The sequence below is a fragment of the Tachypleus tridentatus genome, chromosome 10, assembly GCF_004210375.1.
Source record: "Tachypleus tridentatus isolate NWPU-2018 chromosome 10, ASM421037v1, whole genome shotgun sequence".
NCBI classification, from domain to species: domain Eukaryota; kingdom Metazoa; phylum Arthropoda; class Merostomata; order Xiphosura; family Limulidae; genus Tachypleus; species Tachypleus tridentatus.
The window spans coordinates 120123129-120137764 of NC_134834.1; the positions used below are offsets into that span (position 1 = coordinate 120123129).

The following is a 14636-nucleotide window of genomic DNA, read 5'->3' on the forward strand; positions in this document are numbered from 1 at the left end:
TTAGAATTGATTAAATGTTGTATACAGAAGAGAAAATAAGTGTTTAAACAACTGAATGTTTCTATGTATCCATGAAGGATTGCTTGGGTTGTTTTTATCCATCACTTTTGGATATGATAAAATTTGTACTTTTCACATTATTATGAACTGCTTATTATAATAAACTTTCTCTTTTTTTACTTTTTAGTTTCCTTCCTCCTAGTTTTCCACATGAACCTCCTGTTGTGAAAGTAACGCCTCCAGTAAATCATCCCTGGGTGGATCCTGAGACCCAACAAATTGTTGGATCACCTAGGCTTATAGCAGTAAGGCCTCCAGTTGAGCACAGTTAGATTACATAGTCATAGAGTAGTGAATTCAGCAGTTGGTCACAATGTGCTTTATCAACAAGTCTTACAGTTGCTGTTTAATCTTAAAACAAAAACTTCCCTTGTTTTATTATAGTATATAAACAGTTGTTTAAATATAATATTTTTATTTTCTCAGAGAATTATGTTTTATCAAAAGCAGATAATTTATAAAGCTGAAAACTGATTGTGACTGATTTGTAAAGTTTCTAGCACTAAAGCTACTTATATATTTTGTTTCTAAAGTGCCAGAAAAACTACTTTATAATGGATTTGTTGTGTTTGTGAGATTTTGGTTGTAAGTTAGCTAATCCAAAACCAACAATATTATAACTTGTCAACTCAAATACTCAAACTGAAAAAATGCAGAAATTAATAATCAACTGTCTTTATTGAATTTTTCACTCAAAGCTTGTGATTTATCAGAATTTCTGGTGGTGTAATATATGGGTAAAGAAACTGTATAATATCTTGTTACAATAAACTGTATAATATCTTGTTACAATAAACTGTATAATATCTTGTTACAATAAACTGTATAATATCTTGTTACAATAAACTGTATAATATCTTGTTACAATAAACTGTATAATATCTTGTTACAATAAACTGATATCTTGTTACAATAAACTGTATAATATCTTGTTACAATAAACTGTATAATATCTTGTTACAATAAACTGTATAATATCTTGTTAAAAGAATGTACAGAATCAGGTGCTGCAGTTTTAAAAACTCCTAACCCTATGGATTCTCCATAGCTAACTAATTTTACATCTGTATTTATATCATATCTGATGAATATGTTTTTGGTAGATACTGTGATCTCATAGTAATTACAAGAATAAAAAATAAATTTTTATTTTTAAGTCTTATTATAAATGTTTTGTTCTTTCTTTTAGTTTATATGCACACACATTTAAACATATAGCTAAACCATGCTTAGATTTACATTTTTTAAGCCTTTTTATGAGTAAAATTTTATTACAAATGATGTGCTGCTTGGAACATTAAGTATAATTTATGATACTTCTTGCAGTTTTCTATGCATTCTGATCTAGGAAGGATAGTACAGAGTGTAATCAGTGAGTTCCAAACCCACCCACCAGAAGTTCTGTCACCAAATATGTAAGTCAGCCATTAATGATGTGCCTTTCAAGATGTCATTATAGTTTCTAGTACAACTCATAATCTTGTTACGTCATACACTATAAATCTCTTGCTAAAGGCTCAGTAGATTTGACTAAGTTTTTGTCCCAATGGTAACCATCATAGTTTCATTCTACAACTTTTAAAGTTTTGTGTATTTTCATAAAACGTTAAGTTTTCAGTAAATATTACGTCTCTTTCGTACACGGAAAAATGGTTTTTAATTACTTTTTACTAAAAATTTTGCCTGTGAATATATGGAGTCAGTGTTGACTTCTTTGAGTAGAATGGGTCTTCCTTGTTAATATTAAAAGTACTTTTTCTTTTTTGAACTGAAAATTGCAAAATTTTATTTGTATATTCTCTAAAACCTCCTAAATAAATGACATTTTTATAAAGTAAAACTTCATATTGTGTGTTTTTTCACTAACCTAACTCTATATACATTCACTTAGTTTGATTAATCTCATAATCAGAAATATAAGTTACCATTTCCCTTTTTATAGAATGACTGCACATTGTAACAGCAAACTAGAACTGTTTAGTAGGTTATATATTATATATCTGTTTCTTCTTAAATGTTCTTGTCTAATTGCCTATGGATAACTAATAATCCAACCACACAAGTTGTAACCCATTTGGCAAACCTGTAACACACATTCCTGTACTTAATAATTTAACTAATGAAGAACTTTTGTTATTTTTGATTGCATAACCTCATAAGTTTCTAATTATTACACCTTAATTACTTCAATAATAATAACTAAGTAATTCACATGAAGAACAAGAAATATAATATTTACCTGGTTCTTACTGTCAACTGTCAACGAAACATATTTTTCTATACTAATGGTACTGATATACTTAATTTTTATTCAACTAAATAATGACATGCACAAAACAAACAATGTCTTGTAATTTTTCTGGCTTTCTAACTGTGCAATAAGAACGTTTAAAAAGTCAGCTAAGCTTGTTGATATACCTCTTGTGGGAGTAAGGTTTCAACTGGAATCAAAATAAATACATCACTTGATAGATTAAAACATGTGCCATCTGATTCATATAAATAATACAATAGAAAACATTTGACCCAAGTGTTAGCAATTTGTAAAAGAAAGGATGTGATACTTGGGTATGGCAAGTGGGTCTAATTTTCTAGTTTATGGATTCATAAACAAGATTTAAAACTGTAAAATCTGGTGCATTGCATGAATAATAATAACTTTATAACTCTGGATCCTCAACTTCTTGGAGAGGTGGTAAAATAATTACAGAAGACCTGGAGAACAAGTGTCACAACTTGTATTAGGAGGATTTTAAACAATATATCATTATATAATTAAGAATTTTAAGTTTTATTAAGTATGTTTTAATATCAGGTTTATTTGTATACAATAAGAATTATTTATTTTAGTTAACTTTTGAATATAACTCTTAAAAAGTTGATAATTTTACTGACCAGATTTTAAACAGAATTTGTTCAGGTGCTACATGTTTTTGGTTACAGTGTGTAATCCTGTTACATCATACACTTTAAACACTGTTTGTTTTGGTGCTACATGTTTTTGGTTACACTGTGTAATCCTGTTACATCATACACTTTAAACACTGTTTGTTTTGGTGCTACATGTTTTTGGTTACAGTGTGTAATCCTGTTACACCATACACTTTAAACACTGTTTGTTCTGGTGCTTGAAAACTTTGAAGTTGCACAATTAACTGAAACTGGAATATTCTACTGACAATTGATGAATAATTAACCATTCCTTATTTATAACAACCTTTACCTGTCATACTGTTATACATAAACCTGGCACATGTATGCACACTTCAAATTAAACTTGTTGACAGTACTCAAATCCCATTAATTTGATGTAAAATGGTTTCAAGGTTAAAGGAGATAATTGTTATTTGATATAACAGTTTTTAAGTATCATATCTGGCCATCTGTATTCTTCGTAAATAGTGGTGTGTCACAAATAACACTTATTACTATATCAGAAGACTAAGAGCATGCACTGTTATAAAACATGCACTGACTGTATGTACAGTTGACAGATATTCTGTCTATCTGATGGTCAGGGATAGTTGTTATAAAACATGTACTGACTGTATGTATAGTTGACAAATATTCTGTCTATCTGATGGTAAGGGATAGTTGTTATAAAACATGTACTGACTGTATATACAGTTGACAGATATTCTGTCTATGTGATGGTCAGGGATAGTTGTTATATAACATGTACTGACTGTATGTAGAGTTGACAGATATTCTGTCTATCTGATGGTCAGGGATGGTTGTTATATAACATGTACTGACTGTATGTACAGTTGACAAATATTCTGTCTATCTGATGGTCAGAGATAGTTGTTATAAAACATGTACTGACTGTATGTACACTTGACAGATATTCTGTCTATCTGATGGTCAGGGATAGTTGTTATAAAACATGTACTGACTGTATGTACAGGTGACATCATTGTTACATCATACATAAGTATTTTGTCTTCACAGATACAGTCTCTTTCTAGTACAACACAATCTTGTTACATCATACACAAGTATTTTTTTCTTCATAGATACAGTCTCTTTCTAGTACAACACAATCTTGTTACATCATACATAAGTATTTGGTCTTAACAGATACAGTCTCTTTCTAGTACAACACATAATCTTGTTACATCATACATAAGTATTTTGTCTTCACAGATACAGTCTCTTTCTAGTACAACACAATCTTGTTACATCATACATAAGTATTTTGTCTTCACAGATACAGTCTCTTTCTAGTACAACACAATCTTGTTACATCATACATAAGTATTTTGTCTTCACAGATACAGTCTCTTTCTAGTACAACACAATCTTGTTACATCATACATAAGTATTTTGTCTTCACAGATACAGTCTCTTTCTAGTACAACACAATCTTGTTACATCATACATAAGTATTTTGTCTTCACAGATACAGTCTCTTTCTAGTACAACACAATCTTGTTACATCATACATAAGTATTTTGGTCTTCACAGATACAGTCTCTTTCTAGTACAACACAATCTTGTTACATCATACATAAGTATTTTGTCTTCACAGATACAGTCTCTTTCTAGTACAACACAATCTTGTTACATCATACATAAGTATTTTGTCTTCACAGATACAGTCTCTTTCTAGTACAACACAATCTTGTTACATCATACATAAGTATTTTTCTAGTCTTCATACATAAGTATTTGGTCTTACAGATACAGTCTCTTTCTAGTACAACACAATCTTGTTACATCATACATAAGTATTTTGTCTTCACAGATACAGTCTCTTTCTAGTACAACACAATCTTGTTACATCATACATAAGTATTTTGTCTTCACAGATACAGTCTCTTTCTAGTACAACACAATCTTGTTACATCATACATAAGTATTTTGTCTTCACAGATACAGTCTCTTTCTAGTACAACACATAATCTTGTTACATCATACATAAGTATTTTGTCTTCACAGATACAGTCTCTTTCTAGTACAACACAATCTTGTTACATCATACATAAGTATTTTGTCTTCACAGATACAGTCTCTTTCTAGTACAACACAATCTTGTTACATCATACATAAGTATTTTGTCTTCACAGATACAGTCTCTTTCTAGTACAACACATAATCTTGTTACATCATACATAAGTATTTTGTCTTCACAGATACAGTCTCTTTCTAGTACAACACAATCTTGTTACATCATACATAAGTATTTTGTCTTCACAGATACAGTCTCTTTCCAGTACAACACATAATCTTGTTACATCATACATAAGTATTTTGTCTTCACAGATACAGTCTCTTTCTAGTACAACACAATCTTGTTACATCATACATAAGTATTTTGTCTTCACAGATACAGTCTCTTTCCAGTACAACACATAATCTTGTTACATCATACATAAGTATTTTGTCTTCACAGATACAGTCTCTTTCTAGTACAACACATAATCTTGTTACATCATACATAAGTATTTTGTCTTCACAGATACAGTCTCTTTCTAGTACAACACAATCTTGTTACATCATACATAAGTATTTTGTCTTCACAGATACAGTCTCTTTCTAGTACAACACATAATCTTGTTACATCATACATAAGTATTTTGTCTTCACAGATACAGTCTCTTTCTAGTACAACACATAATCTTGTTACATCATACATAAGTATTTTGTCTTCACAGATACAGTCTCTTTCTAGTACAACACAATCTTGTTACATCATACATAAGTATTTTGTCTTCACAGATACAGTCTCTTTCTAGTACAACACATAATCTTGTTACATCATACATAAGTATTTTGTCTTCACAGATACAGTCTCTTTCTAGTACACACAGTACAATCTTGTTACATCATACATAAGTATTTTGTCTTCACAGATACAGTCTCTTTCTAGTACAACACAATCTTGTTACATCATACATAAGTATTTTGTCTTCACAGATACAGTCTCTTTCTAGTACAACACAATCTTGTTACATCATACATAAGTATTTTGTCTTCACAGATACAGTCTCTTTCTAGTACAACACAATCTTGTTACATCATACATAAGTATTTTGTCTTCACAGATACAGTCTCTTTCTAGTACAACACAATCTTGTTACATCATACATAAGTATTTTGTCTTCACAGATACAGTCTCTTTCTAGTACAACACAATCTTGTTACATCATACATAAGTATTTTGTCTTCACAGATACAGTCTCTTTCTAGTACAACACAATCTTGTTACATCATACATAAGTATTTTGTCTTCACAGATACAGTCTCTTTCTAGTACAACACAATCTTGTTACATCATACATAAGTATTTTGTCTTCACAGATACAGTCTCTTTCTAGTACAACACAATCTTGTTACATCATACATAAGTATTTTGTCTTCACAGATACAGTCTCTTTCTAGTACAACACAATCTTGTTACATCATACATAAGTATTTTGTCTTCACAGATACAGTCTCTTTCTAGTACAACACATAATCTTGTTACATCATACATAAGTATTTTGTCTTCACAGATACAGTCTCTTTCTAGTACAACACAAATCTTGTTACATCATACATAAGTATTTTGTCTTCACAGATACAGTCTCTTTCTAGTACAACACAATCTTGTTACATCATACATAAGTATTTTGTCTTCACAGATACAGTCTCTTTCTAGTACAACACAATCTTGTTACATCATACATAAGTATTTTGTCTTCACAGATACAGTCTCTTTCTAGTACAACACATAATCTTGTTACATCATACATAAGTATACAGTTTTTCTAGTCTTCACAGATATACAGTCTCTTTCTTCACAGATACAGTCTCTTTCTAGTACAACACAATCTTGTTACATCATACATAAGTATTTTGTCTTCACAGATACAGTCTCTTTCTAGTACAACACAATCTTGTTACATCATACATAAGTATTTTGTCTTCACAGATACAGTCTCTTTCTAGTACAACACAATCTTGTTACATCATACATAAGTATTTTGTCTTCACAGATACAGTCTCTTTCTAGTACAACACAATCTTGTTACATCATACATAAGTATTTTGTCTTCACAGATACAGTCTCTTTCTAGTACAACACATAATCTTGTTACATCATACATAAGTATTTTGTCTTCACAGATACAGTCTCTTTCTAGTACAACACAATCTTGTTACATCATACATAAGTATTTTGTCTTCACAGATACAGTCTCTTTCTAGTACAACACAATCTTGTTACATCATACATAAGTATTTTGTCTTCACAGATACAGTCTCTTTCTAGTACAACACATAATCTTGTTACATCATACATAAGTATTTTGTCTTCACAGATACAGTCTCTTTCTAGTACAACACAATCTTGTTACATCATACATAAGTATTTTGTCTTCACAGATACAGTCTCTTTCTAGTACAACACATAATCTTGTTACATCATACATAAGTATTTTGTCTTCACAGATACAGTCTCTTTCTAGTACAACACATAATCTTGTTACATCATACATAAGTATTTTGTCTTCACAGATACAGTCTCTTTCTAGTACAACACAATCTTGTTACATCATACATAAGTATTTTGTCTTCACAGATACAGTCTCTTTCTAGTATAACATAATCTTGTTACATCATACATAAGTATTTTGTCTTCACAGATACAGTCTCTTTCTAGTACAACACATAATCTTGTTACATCATACATAAGTATTTTGTCTTCACAGATACAGTCTCTTTCTAGTACAACACAATCTTGTTACATCATACATAAGTATTTTGTCTTCACAGATACAGTCTCTTTCTAGTACAACACATAATCTTGTTACATCATACATAAGTATTTTGTCTTCACAGATACAGTCTCTTTCTAGTACAACACAATCTTGTTACATCATACATAAGTATTTTGTCTTCACAGATAGTCTCTTTCTAGTACAACACAATCTTGTTACATCATACATAAGTATTTTGTCTTCACAGATAAAGTCTCTTTCTAGTACAACACATAATCTTGTTACATCATACATAAGTATTTTGTCTTCACAGATACAGTCTCTTTCTAGTACAACACATAATCTTGTTACATCATACATAAGTATTTTGTCTTCACAGATACAGTCTCTTTCTAGTACAACACATAATCTTGTTACATCATACATAAGTATTTTGTCTTCACAGATACAGTCTCTTTCTAGTACAACACAATCTTGTTACATCATACATAAGTATTTTGTCTTCACAGATAGTCTCTTTCTAGTACAACACAATCTTGTTACATCATACATAAGTATTTTGTCTTCACAGATTCAGTCTCTTTCTAGTACAACACAATCTTGTTACATCATACATAAGTATTTGGTCTTCACAGATAGTCTCTTTCTAGTACAACACAATCTTGTTACATCATACATAAGTATTTTGTCTTCACAGATACAGTCTCTTTCTAGTACAACACAATCTTGTTACATCATACATAAGTATTTTGTCTTCACAGATTCAGTCTCTTTCTAGTACAACACAATCTTGTTACATCATACATAAGTATTTTGTCTTCACAGATACAGTCTCTTTCTAGTACAACACACAATCTTGTTACATCATACATAAGTATTTTGTCTTCACAGATACAGTCTCTTTCCAGTAGAACACATAATCTTGTTACATCATACATAAGTATTTTGTCTTCACAGATACAGTCTCTTTCTAGTATAACATAATCTTGTTACATCATACATAAGTATTTTGTCTTCACAGATTCAGTCTCTTTCTAGTACAAACATAATTTTCAGGTTCATGAATTTTAAGAAAATGTCAAATGTCTTTTACTTAAGTTAGTTCATCATTGAAGGTGTAATAAAGTCTCTTTGAACATCAAAATCAATTTTTAAAGTGTTAATAAGGCTCACATATTACAAGTGTTAAATAGAACTAGATCATTTGACTTAGCATGTACTTCACCTAAATCAGTAATTTTAAGAATGCAAAATTCATAATGTTACTAGGCTTAGCAGTCTTGAGGGTCATATAAAAACTCTCAGTGAAATTGGGTTTTGTTTTTGTACATTTGTTAAAGTAATTTAAATCAATGTTTAATTTTTTTAAATAGAGTGCAGACTCCATATTTAACCAGTTCAGGACTCTCTGTGTCTCAGGTAAGCACAGTTAGGTAAGTTAAATGTAACATACTTCTGAAGTGGTGCTTTTCAATATCACTAATAAAGTTTTATGTAGCTTAGCAATGTTTTTTTCTTTTGTTTAATATTAGAAACTAAACAAAGTCTTAGTAAAGCTTCTAATACATGTGAAAGTGTTCATCTATTTTCATTTTAGAACCTGTGTTTTGTAGTAATGAAACTTAATTTCCAGCCATCAGCTACGTGTATGTAGATCGAATAATAGAGTACATTTTTTATATATGTTTGTTTCTATAAAAATATTGTTACATTGTATAGTTTCTGTATGAACCTGCAGGAAGTGTCACAGTGAAGTTTTAATAGATATTAACATATAGAACAGGATATATCAGTGACAGAACTGTATACAGGTTGACAGTTGTACTGGTTTTGTGACACTTAAGTTTTTATGATAAATCTGTCTTCATAAAATGCAGAATACCTTATTTCAAGTTTTTATTTCAAAATATTGATGTCTTGTTGGATGTGTGTCTCTACAGGATACTTGTCCTTATGTGGTGAATGGTTGTATCTTTCCAGCACTGAAGGAGATGAGGTTTGTGGTGATTTGATTCCAATATTTTGAAACATTCATCTTTATGGTAAAAAATTAATAGCCCTTAAAACACATTTAACTTCACAACCTAACTTGTATGCATTTTTAAAAGAGAAGATATTATTTAGAGAGTGAGATTTGGTTTATATTCTGATACTAACTGTTTGTGTGAATTGTACTTGTTAAGTCTGATGGACATTAAATTAATCATATGAAGGAATTATAAATAAAGAGTAGTTGGATAAGAGGGAGAGATTTAGAGTTCAAGTCAGAGAATTTGATATTGTGAAGCTGTGAATCTACTCCAACTTTGTGAAGCTGTGAGTCTACTCCAACTCTGAAAACTCAATAAAATAGTTGGTTTTCTTCATCTCTAAAAACTACACCATATTTAGAAACTAATTATTAGTTTGTAAGAACATAATTTTCTAAGATAAATTTTGTTTCAATAGTTTTTAAAGTTGTTTTTTTCCTTACTTTGTTGTAGTTTAATCTATTAGGCTTTGCTTCACCAATTCTCACTGAAACCAAGTTAGAGAATGTTAGATGTAGGTTTGTTTAAGAGTCGGTGAATTGAACTTCCAAAACCTGCTTAACTCTTCTCACATTTTAGATTTATCCCAACAAAAGGTTCTCTGTCTGTTAAGCAATGGTATGAATACTTCCTCACTTGTTCCAGTCTTTATATCACAATATATTGTTTCTAGTGATTCTCTCCACCTACTTCAATGTACTCTGTGTACCCAGTTGGTATACAATGGTATGAATACTTCTCACTTGTTCCAGTCTTTATACCACAATACATTGTTTCTAGTGATTCTCTCCACCTATTTCAATGTACTCTGTGTACCCAGTTGGTATACAATGGTATGAATACTTCATCACTTGTTCCAGTCTTTATACCACAATATATTGTCTCTAGTGATTCTCTCCACCTACTCAATGTACTCTGTGTACCCAGTTGGTATACAATGGTATGAATACTTCCTCACTTGTTCCAGTCTTTATACCACAATATATTGTTTCTAGTGATTCTCTCCACCTACTTCAATGTACTCTGTGTACCCAGTTGGTATACAGTGGTATGAATACTTCCTCACTTGCTTTAGTCTTTTTCCACAATATGTTGTTTCTAGTGATTCTCTCCACCTACTTCAATGTACTCTGTGTACCCAATTGGTATACAATGGTATGAATACTTCCTCACTTGTTCTAGTCTTTATACCACAATATATTGTTTCTAGTGATTCTCTCCACCTACTTCAATGTACTCTGTGTACCCAATTGGTATACAATGGTATGAATACTTCCTCACTTGTTCCAGTCTTTATACCACAATATATTGTTTCTAGTGATTCTCTCCACCTACTTCAATGTACTCTGTGTACCCAGTTGGTATACAATGGTATGAATACTTCCTCACTTGTTCTAGTCTTTATACCACAATATATTGTTTCTAGTGATTCTCTCCACCTACTTTAATGTACTCTGTATACCCAATTGGTATACAAGCTCCCTGTTATTCTTTCTTATTCACTTTTTGAGACTGTCAGGAATATCACACTGTATATCAAAGGTAGGAATGGCAGGATAGTGTGAGAGAAGGTAAGTATTATATATTCAGTATTAAAAATGTAAACATCAAAGTATACAACAGTAATTATGAAGATGGTCTTACGTGTTTACTGTTGGTGTGTCTTCAGTGCTAATATTGCATTACAAAGATGGTCTTACATGCTTACTACTGGTATTTTTCAGTGCTAATATTACATTGTGAAGATGGTCTTACATCTTTACTACTGGTATTTCTTCAGTGCTAATTACTTTGCATAGATAGTTTACTATTGGTGTCTCTTCAGTGCAAATATTACATTACATAGATGGTCTTATGTGTTTACTACTGATGTCTCCAGTACTAATATTACATTACAAAGATGGTTTTGAATATAAATGTGGACACTCACGTTTTCAGACAGAGTTGTCTGATGCACCTTCTCTGCTATTGCAGGATTCTAATGTTACCTCAGGCCTTTGGAGAGCTGCTGTGTTTGTGGAAGATACACATTTCTTTATATGCAGATGGTTAGAGTCTCATGTTGATCTGATGTTCTTTCTCCTGTTGATTCTGAGCTGAGTTTTGGGAGGTAAAGGGCACAATTTAGTTACTATTTTCCATCATCTTTCTTTGTTTATATAGCTACTCATGAATCTTGGTTAGACATCCTGCTTCTTGCAGATCATGTGAGGGAGGGTGTCGTCAGACCTTGTTTTACTCCTTTATTCAATCAGTATATCTTGGTTTTCCATTGTCTGGTGAAGCATTATTTGAACTCAGAGGTTAGACCCTGGTTTTCCATTGTCTGGTGAAGCATTATTTGAACTCAGAGGTTATACCCTGGTTTTCCATTGTCTGGTGAACCATTATTTGAACTCAGAGGTTATACCCTGGTTTTCCATTGTCTGGTGAACCATTATTTGAACTCAGAGGTTAGACCCTGGTTTTCCATTGTCTGGTGAACCATTATTTGAACTCAGAGGTTAGACACTTCTAATTTGTGGCTGTAGAGAAGATACTACTATTCATCTTAAACAATCTTTTCCTGAATTAATCTGGTACTTACAACAGTTTTCCATTTTTAACAACTGTTGTGTGAGAGATATTGTAGATCTTGTCTAGATTGTGGAAAATCGTAATCAATAATTGACTTTCACTTTGGTTATGTTATACACTTCTGTTCCCTCTTTGGTATTTTGACAAATTTGTTTCTGGAGTCTTTTGGAGAGAGATGCCTTACTGGAGGGAATTTGCTATCCTGCATAGATCCTTAGAAATCTAAGAGGTGGTCCTTTTCTCCATCTGTTTAGCAGGAATTCTAGAATCCAAGGAATCTTATGTAGATGGAGCTCATCTCCATTCTTCATTTTCTACATTGGCTTTTTGACTGTCCCATAGTTCTTTTACAGGATGGCTTACTGCTATTTATGTTTCTAGATCTCTTGCTTCAGTGACAGGACCAATTATTAAGTTATGGTGACTTCACACTTTGAAGATCCTATAGATTTATTGATTTATAGTGACTTCACATTTTGAAGATCATGTAGATTTATTGATTTATAGTGACTTCACATTTTGAAGATTCACATAGATCCTCTGGTTATGGGTGGTTTTCACATTTCATCAGATTCTTCCTATTTCAAGTGATCTTGGTTTAATTACTAAATGTGTTCTTTGATCACTTTGAAATTCGTCTTGAAACTGTCAAATCTGACTTGCTGGTGAGGTTTCTCACTATTCTATTAAAACACAATAGAACTTCCAGTTATTCTTAAAGAAACTTCCCTCAAGACTAGTAATTGATCCAAATGCCATTTTGAGTTTTAAAAAAAGACACTAATCTTTCAAATAAATCTTAGCTCTTCATTTTTCTTTGTGGAAGGTTCTAACCAATCCTTGTTATGTAGAAGGTTCTAACCAATCCTTGTTATGTGGAGGACCTATTAAGTTTCCAATTTTCCATCTTGTTTTTCTAGAATATTCTAATAATGAGAAGGTGTTTTTCTAGAATGTTCCAGCTCATGTAGTAGTTTTCCATCTTGTTTTTCTAGAATGTTTTAGTAATGAGGTGTTTTTCTAGAATGTTCCAGCTCATGTAGTAGTTTTCCATCTTGTTTTCTAGAATGTTCTAAAATGAGAAGGTGTTTTCTAGAATGTTCCAGCTCATATAGTAGTTTTGCATCGTGTTTTTCTAGAATGTTCAAATAATGAGAAGGTGTTTTTTTAGAATGTTCCAGTTCATATAGTAGGTTTCCATCTTGTTTTTCTAGAATGTTTTAGTAATGAGAAGGTGTTTTTCTAGAACGTTTTTGATCACTCTTTACTATGAATCAATCACAGCAGTTTTGAAAATTTAGAGGTGTGAAAGAATTGGTTTATGAATTTCTTAATAATGAAAACTTACTTCTGCTGGTTTCACTTACACACACTTGGTACTAAACTAGGTTTGTTTCAAGTTCTATAATTAGAAATTAAGTTAAAGCCATTGCTTGATGCACAAAGTATTTTAAAATTTATTTATAAACAAATTGTAATTTCTACTAATTTTACAGATATGATAATTTAGTTCTGGTGTTTAACCTCTTACAGAGTGATTAGTTCTCAAACAAATATTGTTATTAAAGTTAACAAACTGAAAAAAAAGTGTCAGTGTAATGGTTTTGTATTTCACTGTGTAGTATATATGTACAGTCTATCACTATGAACAGTTAGTAAATCGTTTCTTAACAATAAATACAAAATTTCTTTTATGTGAATCCCAAATTATATTTGTAAATATTGTTGAAACTTAATAAATCTTACAGTAGATTCTGTTATTTACAAGTCATCTGGTATTAACAATAACTTAAGAATTTTGATTTAGTTATTTAAGTGCATATGTTTATCAGTATTCCTGAACTTGAAAACATAAAAGAGGAAAAAGAGTTAGACAACTATCTCGAAGACCTTCCAGAAGTTAAACAGTTGTATGATCTGCGACATCAACTAGTACAACAAAATGAAGAATTAGCTTGTAAGTAGATTAATAATAAATGTATTTTCAAAATAAATGATTTCTATTCATGAATCAGAAATGAGAGTGAAAGGATGCTAATGTGTTATTATTAGTTAAAACAAAAAATATATTTCTTTATACAAATTTTAACTCTTTTTGAGTACAGTCTCTGGAACTGACCTCATAACAATTTTGTTATAATTTTCATGCTATAACTTTCAAGTCAGTAAGCACATGTTAATGAAATTTGACAGGTTATCAATAAATATTACAAGAATTTTTTACACATAATATCAAAGTTTTAGATTTAAATTGTAAGGTTTTAAG

At 30.9% G+C, this 14636-nt stretch overlaps 1 protein-coding gene across 3 annotated transcripts in view; it reads left to right on the forward strand.

The window, feature by feature from the left end:
• Positions 1 to 14636, forward strand: part of LOC143230195 (vacuolar protein sorting-associated protein 37A-like) — a 35645-nt gene that overhangs the window by 9120 nt on the left and 11889 nt on the right. For all 3 annotated transcript variants that reach the window (XM_076463328.1, XM_076463330.1, XM_076463329.1), the window contains 5 exons: positions 188 to 305; positions 1387 to 1475; positions 9137 to 9182; positions 9704 to 9759; positions 14203 to 14327. In XM_076463328.1, the coding sequence (XP_076319443.1) occupies positions 188 to 305; positions 1387 to 1475; positions 9137 to 9182; positions 9704 to 9759; positions 14203 to 14327 (434 nt within the window). The remainder of the gene's footprint in view (positions 1 to 187; positions 306 to 1386; positions 1476 to 9136; positions 9183 to 9703; positions 9760 to 14202; positions 14328 to 14636) is intronic.